Here is a 19,590-nt window from a genome sequence, read left to right on the forward strand (position 1 = left end):
ACCAGTCATGTGACAAACTACATCCATGCAAACAGCTTGTGTTTTATAACTTCTATAACTTGTAAGTGGTATATAATATAGGGCCCCACATGTTGTGGATTTTATGAGATAATAAGACAATGGCAAAACAATTAATGCTTTGACGTCACTCAGAGGGTTATAATTCCTGTTTCGAACACCAAGTGCCTGTTTCACAAAGCGATCGTAGCGTGTCGACTGTCATAAGTCTATGTCAAGGTATGGGAGTTACGATCACCTAGCTCTACGATCATTTGGTGAAATGGGGCCAAGGTGCCCCAAACAGTGTACGTTAGTTTTGACGAGGACAGCGTTTTGTTACATTGCCATATATGGGGTCAATAGTATGACGTCACTGTGTACACATAGATGTGTCGAAAGTGGCCATTGACGTCACGACAATAATAGTGTGTGCAATAATCCCAATATACCACAGGGCTAATAGTCTACCTGAACAAGCTCGATGGCAAACCTAAGGCGGTGAATTATTTTAATTTATTACCTACGAGGGCGAAAATATCGGGGTTCATATTTTTCATACGATGCCCTAGGGCAAAATATCACTTGGTCATGGTGACGTGACGTCATGAACAATGCTATGACGTCATGTTTCTTCTATGACGTTGCGTTCTACGACGGCGGGTACGACATGGGCACTCATGTTATATCCTATGTATACAGAATATTACGTTAATGGTCTAGTAAGTAAACCGTTTTGATCGAATATGACGCAGCAGCAAGCTAAAAATACCTGGTGGCATAATACGCTGTATGTTTATCATGGTAATCAATATAGTTAATTCACACGTAGATATTATTAATATAGAGCATAAACGTGTCATTGCTATGGTAACAGGCTGACACAGAGCATACTACATACGCTAGAAATGTCCAGGACAATATAGCGGTCTAGCATCGCTTATATTCTGCATCCCTACAATAATCGCATCTATATATAGTATGACCAGAAATTATTGAGAATTTTAGGAATATGTTTAATTGGATTTCTAGTATAAACAACCTTGACCAGCTTGGTCCTTCATCAAGTGCTTGGTTTCATTCAAGAGAGACAACTCCGTTAATCCTTTTTCATTAGTTTGTGAAGAGTTATCCCCCTTTGTTTACTTGCTAGCAGACGACATTTTCAGTGATCCTCAGTATGGATGATTTAGAGAAGAGGAGGTTGATTTTAGAGTATTATAACAAGGACATCAGATCAGCTAAAGTGATTTCAAGTAGAACAGGCATCCCTTTGCCCACTGTTTATCGTGCAAATGGATATGGCATTGAGCACCAGGGAGGCGCAGGTAGGCCCAGAAAAATTGTCAGTCGGTGACAGGAGGCGGCTTGGAAGGAGTTTAGAAAACTTAAGGCTGGATATGATTGATAGAGGAACTGTGGCTGTCTGTAAGGAGACAATTAGAACTGAGCTGCATGCAATGGGTTGTACTGTATTCCCTGGAAAGGTATAGTGGTCCCGTCCGTCGGGTGAATGTTATACGTTGTTTGTTTGTAGTTTGACGGGCATTCAGCAATATTCTAGCTTAGGACGACAGCCTGTAAACAATAAAGTCTTCAAGACAATCCAGTGATTGATATCATGAGCAACGACCAACACAGTTCGGATAGGACACATGTATAAGTCGTGTCAGCGAGTCATTTTCATAGATCTTATGATTTCAGTGGATTAAACTAGCACGATTATCATTTAATTCAGCAATGCTCCGAAGCCATACATTTCACTAAAAGGAGATCCTGTGTATGTAAAACGCTTGGTAAGGGTTTTGCAAATATTATTCATAGACAGTTTTTACATGACAGTCGCCTGCGCCACCGTAAAAGACAGTCTGTATTTATGTCGGAACCATTGTCATACAAGTACCCAGTTCGTTTAACTAAACCTTATCTCACAGTGGTAATACTAATATGGTCGTTTATTCAGGGATTAAATGTAGACCACTGCAGTATTGGAATGATTTTATGGACGTTTCAATTGTAAATATTGTGTGTGGTTGACTGGAAGAAATTCAAATGAGTTACATCCCTTAGAGTGTTTACAATCATGGCTGAAGAAGCACCTGCTGGCGGGAAAGAGAAGGAGCAAGCTGAATTATTTCGCTATTTGCAAGGGGAAATATCATATTCACAATATCAGAAATGGAAGGAAATGAAATCGAAAGTTTGTAGCCTGTGCATATTTATAAAGAGATAATATGTCATTCAAGAAACATCCCAATATCCGAGTACAGTTTTGCAGACAAATGTTTTACTAGTGTTGTTTTGTTTTGAATATTTTGAGTGTTTATGAAACAGTGTGAAGATCATATGAATTTGTCGAAACATGGATGGCCATGTACTTACTTACTTTAGTCACATTTGCTATGACAGGCGACTTACTAAAAACCAGTCCTCCATTTTTAAAATACCATAGGTCATATGTCTTTGAGATAGGCAAGTTGTCAATGTGGCTTGACTATTTTTCACTATGATGTTCCTTTGAAACTGCCAGTATATATACTCAAATGTGTGATATATAACATGTAATCAACGTTTCTGACAAGAAATAAGTTTGTATGATCAAGATATAACTGTGGTTACCATATATTGCCTTATGCAATATTTAATAGCAGCTTTCTGATCACTGGGGATACGGATTGTGCTGTTCACTTCATAGTTATCTCCAAATATATCAGCATATTAAGTGTTTTAACAGACATGTCATAAAAGTTATAAAACATAACACTATCCTGAACATAAGCCATCATTCAAGAATTTACAATGTGTAAAATGTGTGTATGATGCCACACCCCTTGTTATAGAGCGAATCCAGGACAAATCCCCCCCACCCCTCACCTCCCAACATTATTTTTTCCCCCATCCTTAACATAAAAATGGACAAAATCCCCCCTACTCATCTTTTGCTTTAGATTAAAGGTTCTCAATCCTTTAATGCTTAGTATCATGTTTTGATGAGCATAAATGACAAATGAATAAATCTATCCTCATTGGCATTGTATAGATATGTCAAATAAAAATAAATGTGCAATGAATGATGTGCTCCTTGACCTTGTTAAATGTTAAAATATAGACAGATTAATAAATGGATATCTTAAACTCTTGACTGTGTTTCCTTTGGGGGATTTGTCCATGGGGAACGATGAACTTTTGGGGGGGAATTTGTCTGGTTACCTTATAGAGCAAATCTATAAGTATAACTAGGCTTGTGAAGAGCTAACCCCAAAGTATGTACATGATGTATGACTAATGCTAATAATGACAAATTTAATGTCAAATTAATGATACATTTAAATATGGAAGTGGTTTGGTTCTGTCAGACTGGTGGTTTGGTAGAAGAGTCAGAAGATGACGTTATCATGTCAGAACCCCAGCCAGGGACTTCATCATGTGAGCTGCTCGAATCCCCATCAAAGATGGCTGGCAAGGAGTGGATGGATCTCTTTTCAGCAGCGGAATCTGAACTCACTGTTCAGTATATCACTGGTACACATGTTTGTTTTAAGCACATGTGGTGAAGATCAAGATTTGTTGTAGACATGTTAGACCTAATTCATGCTTAATTTGTAATGCATATAACACTATGTCACTGATCTGACATAGGACCTAGTACCTCACTCTGTAGGGTTTAACATAGAGTAGAACGTTTATGCACCAATACTTTCCAGCATTTGACATATTTAATACATTGAATGTAAATGACTAAATGTAAGTATATAAGTAAAATTACTTCTACAATTTTAATTTGATATGTAAGCATACATGTAAATCAATTTTGCAATACATTAATGGTCGATTGAAGATGTACCTTATATCTAATCCTTTTCATGTAAATACAAAATGGATTATACATTTGACTTCTCCAAATTCCAATAACCCTTCAAAATAGTCTCTAGGACAGACCAGGTAAACCCCTGATATGATAATCGGTGCTTCTACCCTTCTAGGTAAGATCACATTTGAAGAATTCAGCAACAAGATGGAAAATCGACAACAAGAAGCTGTTGAGGAAGATGATGATATCGAGATGACAGGAGTTTCATACGACCCGTCCAAGGTTGTAGTAAAGAAGGAGCCTTTGGGGGAAGAAGAAGAGGAGGAGGAGGAGGAGGAAGAAGAAGCAGTGGGGAGTGATGAGGAAATTATGTATGAAGATGATGCCAATGATAAAGATTGGGTGCCTTCAGCATCTGATCACTTCTCCGAGGGTAAGTGTCAGGAGCTTCAAATACTAGGGATAAAGCTACCTGAACAACATGGCCCTTGGCATGTTCATTATTCTATTTTGGAATAACTTGCTTTTTAGACCTGCCAGCCCAAAAATTTACAAAAAAACAACTATATACAGTAGAATCTGTCTATTACGGACTGGCCTCGGACCGACTCATTTGTCCGGATTATAAAGCAGTCCGGATTAGACAACTTTTGTCTGTTACCGTAGACACTGCCATGCATGATTGCAGAGATCAACTTTACTAACAGTAGATCATCATCTTCATTGTCATCTTCAGTTTCTTGGGCAGTAGCAAATCCACATTTCTGAAAGCACTTAAGAATTTATTAAATTTTTCCTTATCCTGACTCATGCTTATTGCTTGTCTTCTTCTTCTTGCGAACATAGTGGAACACGTGTATCTCCCAATTGAAGTTCCCTTCAATTAAAAAATCACTAATTAGTACTCACCACGAGTTACCTCCCTTTCACAAGCGCGGGAACGAGGGCGCCACCTGAACCCATGTGCCTCACTCTCTCCTTCGCCCAGTGAGCTGGACGTGAGAGCGCCTGTGTCTCCCAACACACTATATCCTTTATTTATATTTAGTTTAGTACCTCTTATATTCAGTTATAGAGGTGTAACTAGTATCCTTATTCAACTTGCATTGATTATTAGTCGTGTTTCTGCTGTTTTATTCACGGTTCGCCGTGTTTGTTCAGCAGTTAACGTTCATGAGAATCTGCACAGGTTGTAAACTACGTTACTCCGCTACCGATCCACATTTAAAATGCCCTAGTTGCATTATTCCATGTTCTATTGTTTCTCGTTGTAAATTATGTATTAATTTACCAATTGCTGCCTTTGATAAATATTTATGTTCCGTTTTGAGACGGAAGGCAGATAAATCTCGCAAACAATTTTCAGTCATGGCTAATAGATCGGAAGCTATTATACCCTGTCAACTGTTGACTGACGACCCGCCACCGGCTGGTGGCATGCCGGAGTTTCCCTCGGGGGATAAGCGTGGGGCGCAGACCGCTATGTCAAGAAGCGACCTGCGTCTCAAGACATTCCGTCTTCTGAGTCTAAGACTAGGAAAGCGTCCACATCATCTCAACGTACGCTTCGAACCCCCAGGTCCACAGCTTCGTCAAAAGGGAAATCTACGAAAACTATAAATAATTTTGCCTCCGATATTCTACCTGTCTCAGAATTATGTTTATATGATGATGACATTCCGATTATCATTCCAGATGTATGTCATAAGAAACGTCCAGTATCTGCTACCGTCACAACAGCGCAGATAAACACGCAACCAGAGATGCCTACGCTGACGCCTGAGTTTACGATTGAGGGTCCCGTCACTTTCACAGAGAGGCCACCCTCAACGCCAGCGCAGACCGTCCCAGACGACCTGGTTAACCAAATCATGAGACTGATGGAGGACCGTTACGGTTTACAGAGGCCCCAGAGCCACGGGGCCCCAGAGCCCGCCTTGGCTTCGCGTAGGGCCCCAGAGCCCACAAGCGCCTCCAGCGAGTCCCCAGCGTTAGCCGAGGGGCAAGCCAGCCCGTAGCGATCACTTCGCTAAGGAAGTCCCAGGCCGCCTCCGCGAATTCAACTCAGACTTACCTGATGAAGGATGATGATGTAGACAATATCACCTTACCTCCTATTGATCCGATTGCAGCGGTACCAGCTAATTTGGATACAGCCTGTTCCAAATCTTTAAAAGTACAATCTACACATTTCCCGGTCTTCAATGCCAAGAAATTTGCTGGACACAATATGGACCCCTTTTTCAAGGCCCAGGATAAATTGATTAGCGATGCCAAGTCCAGAAGTTACAAAGTAGACGATTGCAAATTCGCTCAACTAGATACCATCGCCAGGAGGATGTTCTTTGGATTGAATAGATCTAGAACGATTAATGAAACTCTCATCACCAAGTTCAAGAATTCTACAGAGGAGGAAGATAGAATGATCTACTCAGCTCTACTCATGCAGAAAAGAGACCACCAATTTCTTACAGAGCACCTATCAGCGCTTACTGAAACTACTACCATGGCTCGTCGGCAAGGCTTACTAGCCTCCTGCTCTTGGGATAAGCAATTTACAGAATCTCTATACACAGCTCCATGGTCATCGCCCTTACTGTTTGGTGGCAACATAGACAAGGTCTCCAAAGAAGTATCTAAAGACTCAAGAGAGGTTCTTATGATCAGATCCATGGATACCTTAGCTTAAGCGTCATTAAACAGTCAACACAGAGATACTCAGGCAAGTCTAAGTTTTTGAGGGCTACAGAAAGCACGGGACAAGAAATTAGCTGCAGCTAAAGATCCCAAGGATTCTTTTAAATTAAGCCCATACAACAAATTTAGGGAGGATCAGCTAGAGGCAGATCATCCAGAGGTGCCCATGGATTTAGGCGATGAAATTCAGGTTCGAACGACTGGAGTCTTCCACCCCAGCCGTTCCAGTACAACCGTCTCAAGTGGGTGGACGCCTTCAGCTACACTGGGAAAACTGGGGAATACTACAAGATCCATATGTATCCAACATCCTACAGCACGGATATCTAATACAACTCAAGGCCAAGCCTCCGTTAACAGTCAACCCCCAGGGTTCAAGCGTTCATCCGCACAACTACCTATGTTAAGAGAAACAGTACTTACTCTACTAAACAAACAGGCCTTAGAAGTTCTGGATCAACGAAACATCGCGTACCATGTTTCTACTCCCCAGTTTTCCTAGTGCGAAGAAAAATTCCAAGGAGAAGTTTAGGTCTCATATACAACATGAGCATCTTCAACAGAGAATATCTATGCAAGCCTCCAACGCCGCGCATGATACACTTACTGCAACTTCGGCATTTAATTCGTCCCAAAGATTACATGGCCAGCATAGATTTGCAAGGCGCATATCTACACATTCCGATTCATCCCAACTCAAGGAAATATGTAAGATTTATCCTAGACGGGAAACATTACCAATGGAAGGTTCTTCCTTCGAATCACATCGCCCCTTGGGTATTCACAAGAGTGACCAAGCCTATTGTCTCATATCTACATCGTCAAGGTCTTCGCAGCGCTTTTTACCTAGACGACGGTATACAAGTGGATCCAGATCCACAGCGTCTCAGACTACAGCTGAAATTTATAATCAAGCTACTAACACAATTAGGATGGTTAGTAAATCTACTCAAGTCGGACCTAGAACCAACGCAAGATCTGCAATTTCTAGGTATATGATTTCTAACAGCTCAGAATCGTATTGTAGTCCCGGAGGACAGATGGATCAAGATCCAACAACTTATTCCTCAAGCCCTACTCTCTCCGTTACCACTACGACAGTGGCAGAGCCTATTGGGACTACTCACATCAGCTCAAGACTTGACGGTCAGAGGCAGGCTTCAATTCGTCCGTTACAAGTCCTCATCAATGCTCATCTCGAGGACCCTCTACCATTCAGTCTACCAGATTATGTCAAACCACATCTACTCTGGTGGACCAAGAGATTGAATGTTTGCGCGAGCGCGTCTCCTTAGTAGAGCCGGAATCGAACTCACATCTCATTAGGCCGCGTCACTACAAGGTTGGGGAGCCCACCTTGCTGGCAGGACAGCGTCAGGCCTATGGAGCAAATCAAGAGAGCAAATGTCACATAAATCTGCTAGAGATGCAAGCAGTCATAAACGCCATAAGTCACTGGAGCAACATACTACAGAACGCTCAGTTGATGGTTCACACAGACAATTCAACAGTGGCGTTTTATGTAAACAAACAAGGTTCAACAAGGTCACAGAACCTACTGACTCGATGTTTCAGACTGTTCGATTTAATCGACAATCTAAACTTACACGTCAGAGCTTGCCACATTCCAGGAGCAAAGAATGTATTAGCAGACGCTCTCTCTCGGCCACACCAACTGTCGCCGACAGAATGGATGCTCCACACATATATTCAATCAAATAATCATGGAAATAGGATCTCCACTGATAGACCTATTCGCCACTCGATTCAACAAGCAACTGACAACATTCGTGTCGCCAGTGCCAGACCCACTAGCATGGGCAACGGAAGCTCTAAGCATATCGTGGGAGAGACTCAACGCGTACGCTTTCCCGCCTCCAGCGTTGATCCCACAAGTCTTACAGAAAATCAGTCAAACGCAGAGCCTCCATCTGATCTTGGTCGCGCCCTACTGGCCAGCAAGAACTTGGTTTCCAGATCTCATTCAAGTAATGGGAAAACCAATTCTTCAGCTCCCACAACGCCAATCTATTGATACATCCCGCACACCAAACAAGTGCACGAAACACCAGAAGCATTCCAACTTCACGTATGGATTGTATCAAGGCATGTCTGAATAAGAGAGGTTATTCTGCCAGAGCGGCTAAAGCGGTCACGCTTTGCACTACGTAACTCAACTTCGTAACTTGCGATGACAAATGGCACAGTTTTGTCAATTACGCTGCTAAGAAAGGATTTACAGCCAGATATGCTACACATCCTCAAGTGGCAGATTTCTTATGTTATCTACGGCAAACTAAGAATCTAAAAGGTTCAACCTTGTCCACTTATCTTGCAGCCATAAGTTCTGTCATAACTATGCTTAACGAGGGTCAAGTTAACAAAACACCAGAGTTACTACCGCTTTGTTACGAAAGCGTTCGATTGGAGGATCAGAAACGGAAGTTTCACGCTCCAGCCTGGGATCTAAATATAGTTCTCCAATACCTCACTAGTGAGGCTTATGAACCATTGCTATCTACATCGTTTGAATCACTGACCCACAAAACCTTATTCCTGCTAGCGTTAGCTACGGCCGCCAGGATGTCAGAGATTCACGCTTTGGATTACGAGAGAATACGCTTTGATGATATTCATAACATCGCTCATCTGGGACTTCGCTGGGATTTTATAGCGAAAAACCAACTGCCAGGTCAACCAGACAGATTATTTCACGTCCCAGCTCTCTCATCCATTCTTGGACCGCATGATACGATGGATCTATCACTATGCCCAGTGAGGGCACTAAAAATATATCTCCAACGATCCAAACAGAGCAGAGATTATTTATCCCTATATCTACAGCTACGCAGACGGAAGTCTCACGTACTACGATCTCTATCTGGATCAGAACTGTCATACTACGTGCCTACAAGGCTGCAGGACTCGACCCTCCAAGAGCTTCTAATCCTCACGAAATTAGAGCGCTAGCCTCAACTCTCGCTCTACATGGGAATTGCTCGTTGAATACCATAATGGAGGGATGTTTCTGGAGATCCGATATGGTGTTTGCCAACCACTATCTGAGAGATATCACCACCGAGGACGTCTCAGGTATCCACCATTTCGGTCCCATGGTCCTCGCTCAACAGTTGACAGTTCCACGGAGAAGATAAGTCTATCTTACAGATTTTATACTTATCTGATAACAGTACTAATAGCTACATGCTATCTATATATTTTGCTTAAGTTTAATTTATTATCTTAAGCGCAGTACTATGGTGTTTATATCATACTATATATAAGCTTACAACTCCTAGGAGTTTTGCTACTATATATATGTTCAGCTTAAGTTTCATCAATCCTTAAGCTCAGTCATATGGTCATATGCATAAATGTATTAGTTAACAAACTCTAAGGAGTTGGTTACTATTATACAGCTTAAGTTATAATTATATCTTAAGCACAATACTATACTATTATAGCTTAAATATATGCATATCTTAAGCTTAATACTTTGGTTAATTATACCCCGCCTGGCTAACGGGGGTATATAGCGTTCATTCTAATCCGTCCGATCCGTCCGTCCATTCGAAACTTTGTCCAGAGCATATCTCTTAAAAGTTTACATGCTAGGTTCACCAAACTTCACGCACATGTTAATCATTACCCATTGATGTGCCTTTGCTATTTTAAAGTTTTTTCAGAATTTAGTTTTTTGCTGTTTCCATGGAAACACGACTTGAAGGCTGTGACTATGAGGGATGTCATCTTGTCCGAGCAGATCTTCCAAACTATACATGCTAGCTTCATCAAACTTGGTACACATATCAAGCATGATCCCTAGATGTGCCTTTTGGGGTTTACATCCAGATATGAATTGTATTTTTTGCTGTTTCCATGGAAACATGACTTAGTGCCAAATATGTTTGATTATTTTGTCCAGAGCATATCTCTTAAAGTTTACATGCTAGGTTCATGCTAGGTTCATGCTAGGTACATGCAAAATGTATTTGATGGTGACCTGACCACGGCATATCATCGCAACTATACATGCTAGGTTCACTCAAACTTAATACACAAGTTAATCATGACCCACAGATATGCCATGTGCTAAAAATAGCAATCTTCATCTACGTCCATTGTGTGCAACATGACACTCAAGTTCAATTACATGTCAGGGTTTCCACGGAAAACACAAAAAATCTAGTTTCCATAAATTATTACAAGTAATCAGTACATGCCAAAACTATTATCTAACATTTATATAAAGTTTAGTAGAGTCAAAGAGAAAGTCTTGTGAGCTGCTGATCCTTGTGACATTATATATATCAATATCAGTCATTTCCATGTCCCAAAGTGGGAGCGAGGGTATGTGAGCTTTGCTCACTTCTACACTTGTTTATAAAAGTATCCACTATAAACTCACAGAAGTTTATATTATCACATTAATAGCTTCAGCTTACATTAATGTTGTATATACTTTATCATATTCTATAAATTGTAATAACCTTTATATGGCAGCTGATAAGTTATACAGCAGGAATTCATCAGTTCAGTGCCTTTATGAAGTTCCCATAAGGTTATTACAATCATCACAGTTCAAATCACTAATAATTAAAATCCAAAGTATATATATTCCCACCTCCTTTTCGGCCGGATTATACAAGCAATAAGCATGAGTCAGGATAAGGAAAAATATGAAATTTTAGAGTAAAATTAATATTTTATACTTATCCTGACTCATGAAAATAAACCCTCCGTCCTCCCACTTAACACTTTGGATTTCTTGAGGAAAAATAAAGTGTCGGACTCGAAACTAAAGGAGAGAGTGAGGCACATGGGTTCAGGTGGCGCCCTCGTTCCCGAGCTTGTGAAAGGGAGGTAACTCGTGGTGAGTACTAATTAGTGATTTTTTAATTGAAGGGAACTTCAATTGGGAGATACAGGTGTTCCACTATGTTCGCAAGAAGAAGAAGACAAGCAATAAGCATGAGTCAGGATAAGTATAAAGTATTAATTTTACTCTAAAAATTTCATTTTTTCTGTCATCTCATGCCAAGCAATGTTACTGATTGCATCCGACACAGTCATAGTCTTGCACAGTTCACCGACATCTTCACTGTCCTCAATCCTCGATAGCAATGATTTCTATACCGAGCTTTGAACTTGAAGGCACAGATGATCCCTTGATGTATTGGCAGCAAGACAGATGTTGTGTTTGCTGGCAGTAACTTCACTTCAATGTTGCTTAAGTTGAATTTCGATCCATGGGAAGGAGCATTGTCAATAAGCAATAATATCTTCTGGCGTTGTTCGTCACATCTGTCTGTGTACTTGCTCCAGCCAAACAGTGAATCCGGCAGTGTTCATGCAAGCCTACCGATTGGCTGTCCATGTCACGGGGAGCACTTCAAACTGACACTGAGTTAATCTTATCACATTAAATAATGTGTGTTTATAGAATTAATTAACTATTGGGAATAGAAGTAACAGAGACTTTTATACAACAGACTGTTATTATAGTCAGCTACGTCTTAGTTACAAAGTTCTCGTACCAAGTTGATTGTCAGGACTGTTATTTTAGTCCGTAATCTGTAATTGAGAGAGTCCGGATTATGAAGCAGGCTTTAATGTTAAATTTTAGAACAATTTTGCCGGGACTCAGAGAGTAGTCTAGATTGTGGAGAAAACCGGTTTACAAAGAGTCTGGATTTGACAGATTCCACTGCATATGCAGAGAACATGGGAAATCATTAAGAGGTCTGAAGGCGCAGTGATGTAACAATTTCTTGTCATTAAAAATCTCTTTGGAAAAACGTGGTATAAAGTTTTGGACCTTCACCTGAAGATTATTTTTTGACCGTTGACAATGTTAATAGTAGTTAACATGTTTAAATCAAATTTTGAAGGGTAACAAAAGAACCCATACTTAACTTACCTGATTTTATGAAAGTAGATCTATGATTTTAGACATGTTCTCCTGGGTTATGCCCGTCTTTGTGGTCTTGTGGATAAAGGGATATTCAGTGATAGTCTCATCTTACAGCAAGCTCCACTCCAACAACAAAGAAGGAGAAAATGAAGAAGAAGAAGAAGCTACCTTTGCAAAAAGAAAAGAAAAAGAGGGTATGTGAGGAATACACGCGAGGTTACAGAAATGAGCAAGGGTTGGAACTCCGATTGTTTGGTCATCCATTCTTGAAATACAGTTTGCAAGAATATTTTCTGAGGCCATTTCTGAAACCTACATACTTTACTGCATGCCTTTTTGGGATACATTATAAAATAAAAAGATTATTCCCCGTGTGTGTTTCATACATTAGGAACCCTTGAAGGTCCGGGTTAGAATGCGCCTTCAGTAAGCCATGCTTGTCGTAAGAGGCGACTAATGGGATCGGGTGGTCAGGCTCGCTGGCTTGGATTTGACACATGTCATCGGTTGATATGCATGAATCGATGCTCATGCTGTCAATCACTGGGGTTGGTCCAGTCTCGATTATTCACAGACTGCAGCCATATAGCTGGAATATTGCTGATGTGTGTAAAACTAAACTCACTGAATATAAGGATTTATTATGGTCACTAAAGTTTCCATGATAGTTGTATTTCTGATGTATAATGTTTACAAATGGAGTAATGGATTATTTCAGCTATTTTGATTGGGTTAGGAGTAACCCCTAGTGAATAGATCTTAATTACCAGTACAAGTTGTGTTCCTGTTTCAGACTCGCAGGATGAGGAAGAACGAGGTGCCCAAACATCTGCAGGGGTTGATGGGAGAGGCCAATCTGAGGTTTGCCCGTGGGGAGAAGGAAGAAGCCATCAAGATGTGCATGGAGATTATACGATTGGGTCCGTACATCAAATCAGCCTTTCCTGTCTTATAGTTGTCAGCCATTTTGAAATTGTACCAGCCAGTATGTTCTGTGAAAAAAAATCTTCTCATGATGTGGAAAAGTATCTATACATACAACATTTGAGCCGATAGATTGCTACAGTTGATAGTTTATGGGGGAAGGCAGTATCACAGGATGTAATAATATTAAGTCTGGCTTAGAGAGTCCTTATACCCTGCGTTGAAAAGCTCTTGTGTCTTGTGAGTTTTCTAACCTTCTTTGTCAACAGTAAATGGCCTTAAAATAAGTACATGTTTCTAATTCTTCCTCATCCAATTCATACTAGTTGCTTGTCTCTCGTGGGGCGGTGGGGTAACCTAGTGGTTACAGCATTCGCTCGTCACGCCGAAGACCCGGGTTTGATTCCCCACATGGGTACAATGTGTGAAGCCCATTTGTGGTGTCCCCTGCCGTGATATTGCTGGAATATTGCTAAAAGGGACGTAAAACCTAACTCAGTCACTTACTCACTGCTTGTCTCACCATTCAGTGAGAAGTGGTGAAGTATCTGTTATTGTCTGCAAGGAAAGAAGAAAATATTTCACCCAATGCATCATCTCTCCACCCATGTGGATCATTCATTCATATATATGTTATTCATTTTTAATAACATTTGTAACTACTCGTCCCATTCTGTAACCTGAAAGTAGACTTGTACCCCTCTCGTAGCCATTTTACTGAACTTAACTCTGTCTCATGAGAGAGAAGAGAAAGAAAAGTCTAGTCAGCCAAGCTATTTTACTGAACTTAATGGCATCAAAGGGTATGTTTGTGCTATACTTTCCTACACCATAATGTGAATATATCCTGGTCCATAAAATTCAGAACCCAGGAGGGACTATGCAATAATTAAAATATGCTTGAACTGTCTGGGAAAAAATTATGCAAGCCGAGAATGAAGATTATATCAACTAACTATTTTTGAGAACATACTACCGCATTCTGATTGGCTGGGGAATATTTCTCCTGGACATGGCTATGAGAAACAGTCTTTTTCAAGAATGAGTAGTTCGTTTTTATTATTAGTTATATGGTATTATATATCTCAGGTGTGGATGGAGAACACTATAAGTTAAACTCAAAGCTACAACACTGGCCTGTTAATATGATGACCTACTGTTAATGTGATGTGGTTAACAAGCTTCTATTTTGTCTTCAGCCCCGAACGCCTACCTCCCATTCCAGACGTTAGGCATGATCTATGAGGAGATGGAGCAGATCGAGAAAGCCATGCAGGTAGGTGTCCAACCTATGAGGAGACCTGCTCAGTTAAACAAAACATCTCACCTGAAAAATATGATCAGTTAAATCATATCCTTTGACATGTTGGACAGCATTATGATACATTATTAAGTTTCAGTCTAGTGGTCATTGTATGATGTCTTGAAAGTAACATTTAGCTCTGACTGTAACATAAAACTTTGACAATCACAAATGTAGCTCTGACAGTAACACAAGTAGCTCTGACAGTAACACATGTAGCTCTGACTAAAGTAACACTTTGACAATCACAAATGTAGCTCTGACAGTAACACTAGTAGCTCTGACAGTTACACATGTAGCTCTGACAGTAACACATGTAGCTCTGACAGTAACACAAGTAGCTCTGACAGTAACACATGTAGCTCTGACAGTAACACATGTAGCTCTGACAGTAACACTTGTAGCTCTGACTAACATAAAACTTTGACAATCACAAATGTAGCTCTGACAGTAACACAAGTAGCTCTGACAGTACCACATGTAGCTCTGACAGTAACACATGTAGCTCTGACAGTTACACATGTAGCTCTGACAGTAACACATGTAGCTCTGACAGTAACACATGTAGCTCTGACAGTAACACATGTAGCTCTGACTAACATAAAACTTTGACAATCACAAATGTAGCTCTGACAGTAACACAAGTAGCTCTGACAGTAACACATGTAGCTCTGACAGTAACACATGTAGCTCTGACAGTTACACATGTAGCTCTGACAGTAACACATGTAGCTCTGACAGTAACACATGTAGCTCTGACAGTTACACATGTAGCTCTGACAGTAACACATGTAGCTCTGACAGTAACACTTGTAGCTCTGACAGTAACACTTGTAGCTCCGACAGTTACACATGTGCCCCACACTGTAGTACATGTAGCTTTCACAGTAACATAATATATTTAGCTCTGACAATAACACATAGCTCTTACAGTAACACCTGTTGCTCAGATAGTAATACACAGCTCTGACAGTAACACACATAGCTCTGACAGTAACATGTAACTCTGACAGTACCACCTGTAGCTCTGACATTAACACTTGTAGCTCTGACGGTAACACTTGTAGCTCTAATAAGAGCACATGTAGCTCTGATTGAAATACATGCAGCTTTGACAATATTTCCAGTAGTAACACATGTACCTTTTCAGTTTTTCCTCATTGCTGCTCATCTGCGGCCTGACGACAGTGAGGAATGGGTGAGACTGGCGGAACTCTCTCTGGAGCAGAGCAACTCCAAACAGGCAGTTCTCTGCTTCAACAAAGGTGAGGTTCGATGAAGTTTTTAAAGCAGAGTAAAACGGAAGTCAGTCAGTCAGTCAGTCATTGTTGAAAAAAAGGATGTGATGTGCTGTTTGGATTGACAGTTGAAAAAGTTACCTCCCTTTCCATATGAATCTAAGTAGACTTTCTCTTGTAATAAGAGTGAGGCAAAATCAGCAGATATGTGAACAAAGGTTAAACCCATCTGTGATATCAACCCATGTACATTCCTGTCTACAGCTGTCAGGTACGCCCCAGACAACTCGAATACGTCTGGCAGCGGAGTCACCTGTACGAATCGCTTGGGGAACACAAGAAGGCCCTGGAGGGATACCAGCTCATCCTCAGACTCCTCCCTGACGATGATGGAGAGAAGTATCTGCAACTGGCCAGGAACATCACCAAGGTATTGGGTCCTGATTGTTGTCAGGTTTACGTCCTGGGAAATCAATAATCCCCATGGGGACTTGTTGATATTTTTCAGTTCTGGATCAGACTGACAGAACAGAAGTTGAAAGAAAACAGTTTGTTTGACTGACCCTCCTTCCTTGGCTCAGAAAATGTATATCAGCTGTATTTTGTGTATAGGGTAGAGATGGCCCTTTCAAGTCATATAATTTAGATATGGATTTTAGTGATCAGGGAAACCCATTTCTGGTGTCCCCCGCCGCAATATCGCTGGAATATTGCTAAAAAGCTGCGTAAAACCTCACTCACTCACTCACTCACTCACTCACTCTCACTCTCACTCTCACTCTCACTCTCACTCTCACTCTCTCTCTCTCTCTCTTGCATATGGTCGTTTCTTCTGACGCTTGTATGCGACTGTTTCTTCCAGAGTTTCCATGAGATCGGAGAGACCATGCAGTCCATCCACACCATGAAGAATGCTCTCCATAAACACCCCAATCTCATAACCTCAGAAGGTAAGTCACATCTGTGTGAAGTTGCATGTCAAAATACTCTATAGTGTCTCTAAACTTTGCTCACTGAATTCTGATCTGATTTGGACCATGGCTTCTAAACCAGCCATAGTTGAAATGTCAATTCTGCATATATCAGTATGAAATTCAGACAGGTATTGTAGTAATTAATGTTTCGACTCTAAAGAAGTTAAACAAGGCTGATTGTTATCATGTGTCTACAGCTCATGTGTCATGGCTGGTGGGTATTGCAATACATGGCCTTCCAGTTGTTGGTGTTCTTAAATTGTCTTGAGTTGTATATCTGATTTCAATGAGATTCGAACTATCCTGACTTGCCTTGGTTCCAGATGTCAATCTTCTGCTGGAGCTTCAGATGTCAGAGAAGATGTTTGTAGGATCAATAGAGGTAGGTCCTCAGCATCTAGAGTTACATTGTCATTTATCTTGCCTCACACATAAATGTCGTTTTCTGATTGGCTGAGCGCTCTTCTATTATTTTCAATGTACCTGCTCACAAGCGAGTAACCTTTTCTATGTACCCCGCTGGGAATGCAGAACTCATTTGGTACTTCATAGTAGTAATTCTTTTTCTCGAATAACATTTAATCACGTATGATGTACGGAAATTACTGGTGTTTTGCGAATGCAAATCGATGGAAGGGAGATAACTCTAAATTTGTTTTTCTTGTCGTCTTATCATCTGGTACTCCATACTATGATCCGATACCCGTGCTTCAAAATTACCATTGAGGTGTTCGGTAAGATAAATATGTTGTTCACTGGTCCCTCGGGGCCCATGGGTTGATGTACCCTCGATGTTTCTTTATGTTCCCTTTGGGCTCAGGGAACATAAACAAACATCGAGTGTACATCAGCCCATGTCTCCATTGAGACCAGTGAACAACTTATATTAACACCCTGAAACTGAAGCATCTGTAGCCAGATGTGTTTGATATAATTCATCAAATGTTGTACATCACTGGTACCTGTGCATGCAAAGTTAGATTTGGATTTAGATTTATTTTAATGTCATTTTTAATTGTCTTGTGTCTAAAGTGACTTACTTCCAGCTATAGTGTCTTACTTCCAGTTGCACTTTTCTGTGATAGATTATTAAAAAAAAGTAAAAAGTAAAAATATTCCTCCCTCCTTACATTATTAGAAAAGGAATCTTTCATCAGTCTTATATTCAGATGTTTGGGGATTCTGGAGCAGAATAGACACCCAGTAATTGTTATTAGTGCTAAAATTGTAGTAAACCTGTCTTCGTAGTTTGATGCTGGTGTTATCGTCCACTGGTTTTGCAGGGCCAGTCATGCATATTTGTAGGCCATCATTCTACAGGTGTAATGACTGTCTGTTGTGTGTAGGTGTTGGTGAATCACTGTGGTGTGGAGGTCTTGATGCCCAACACTGTTGTGTGGAACTCTGAGAGCTCTGAGGCCCTTATTGACCCTCAAGACAAGGCTAAATCTCCACTGAGGTAAACCTTCACTTCTTGACAGCAGCTACTTGCTTAGGGAGCACACATGGCCCATTTGTCTTAGCCCACCACATCACTGTGCAAGAATGTGGATGGGGGGGCATATCAGTACTAGTGGGTTTTACCAAAGTGCTAAGAATCTAAGACTTTAAACTAAGTCACCAACTTGTGGTGAGAGTCATGTCAATTATGACATTAAAAAATATAAACTTCATATAGTCGACGATATAGTCCGTCCGTCCGTCCGCCCGTAATCATTTTGTTTCCAGAGCATAACTCAAAAATGTTCAATATTTTTCAACAAAAATTGGTAGATATATCAAACAGAACCTAAGGTGGTGCCTTTTGCTATTTACAGATTTTTGTCATTTTTAATTTTCTCGGTTTCCATGGAAACGTTTTGGACTTAGTCTTAAAGGGGGGTGGGCTTCGTTTCCGGAGCATAACTCAAAAACCGTTCAATATTTTTCAGCAAAACTTGGTAGATACATCAAACAGATCCTTAAGTGGTGCCTTTTGCTATTTGCAGATTTTTGGCATTTTTATTTTTCCCGGTTTCCATGGAAAAGATTCAGACTTAGTCCCAACAGGAGGGTGGGTTTCGTTTTCCGGAGCACAACTGGAAAACTTCTTAATATCTTTCAGCAAAACTTGGCAGATATGTGAGGCAGATGCCAAAGTGGTGCCTTTTGCTATTTGGCAGAATTTTGGCATATATTTGTTTCCTGGTTTTCATGGAAACGATTCTGACTTAGTCCAAAAGGGAGGGGTGGGCTTCGTTTCCGGAGCATAACTCAAGAACCGTTCAAACATTTTCAACAAAACTTGGTGGATATGTCAGACAGAACCTTAAGTGGTGCCTTTTGCTATTTGCAGATTTTTGGCATTTTTATTTTTCCTGGTTTACATGGAAACGATTAGGTTAAATACTTACACCTGGGTGTTACCAAAGTGCTAAGAATCTAAGACTTTAAACTAAGTCACCAACTTGTGGTGAGAGTCAAGTCAATTATGATGTTAAAAAATATAAACATCATAAGTTATTTACCCACCTGTGGAAACTATTGGTGGTCTGTTTGAATGGTTAAATACTTACAACTGGATTTAAGCCTGGCTTCCCCTTGTCCATTGCTAGCACCAGTTGATCACTTCCTTGTTAAGTGTCCAACTTTATGATGTTGTCTCTCTTGTTATTTTATATTATACAGAAATAACTATCTGCTTCTAAGCTTTCATTCACCTGATGAAGGAGTAACAATATACTCGTAACGTG

The 19,590-nt window shown here is 40.5% G+C and overlaps 1 protein-coding gene across 1 annotated transcript in view; it reads left to right on the top strand.

Moving 5' to 3' along the window:
• The first annotated feature begins 2,076 nt into the window (after positions 1–2,076).
• LOC124285821 (general transcription factor 3C polypeptide 3-like) overlaps positions 2,077–19,590 on the top strand; it is a 90,655-nt gene continuing 73,141 nt past the window's right edge. The window contains 12 exon segments of the mRNA XM_046722088.1: positions 2,077–2,197; positions 3,354–3,519; positions 3,981–4,241; positions 12,534–12,613; positions 13,213–13,339; positions 14,543–14,619; positions 15,797–15,911; positions 16,149–16,174; positions 16,177–16,314; positions 16,747–16,834; positions 17,182–17,240; positions 18,205–18,317. Of these exon segments, the coding sequence (XP_046578044.1) occupies positions 2,081–2,197; positions 3,354–3,519; positions 3,981–4,241; positions 12,534–12,613; positions 13,213–13,339; positions 14,543–14,619; positions 15,797–15,911; positions 16,149–16,174; positions 16,177–16,314; positions 16,747–16,834; positions 17,182–17,240; positions 18,205–18,317 (1,367 nt within the window). The 5' untranslated portion in view covers positions 2,077–2,080.

This window comes from Haliotis rubra, unplaced genomic scaffold (genome assembly GCF_003918875.1).
Source record: "Haliotis rubra isolate DU_JTF1 unplaced genomic scaffold, ASM391887v1 Scf37, whole genome shotgun sequence".
Classification (NCBI taxonomy): Eukaryota; Metazoa; Mollusca; class Gastropoda; order Lepetellida; family Haliotidae; genus Haliotis; species Haliotis rubra.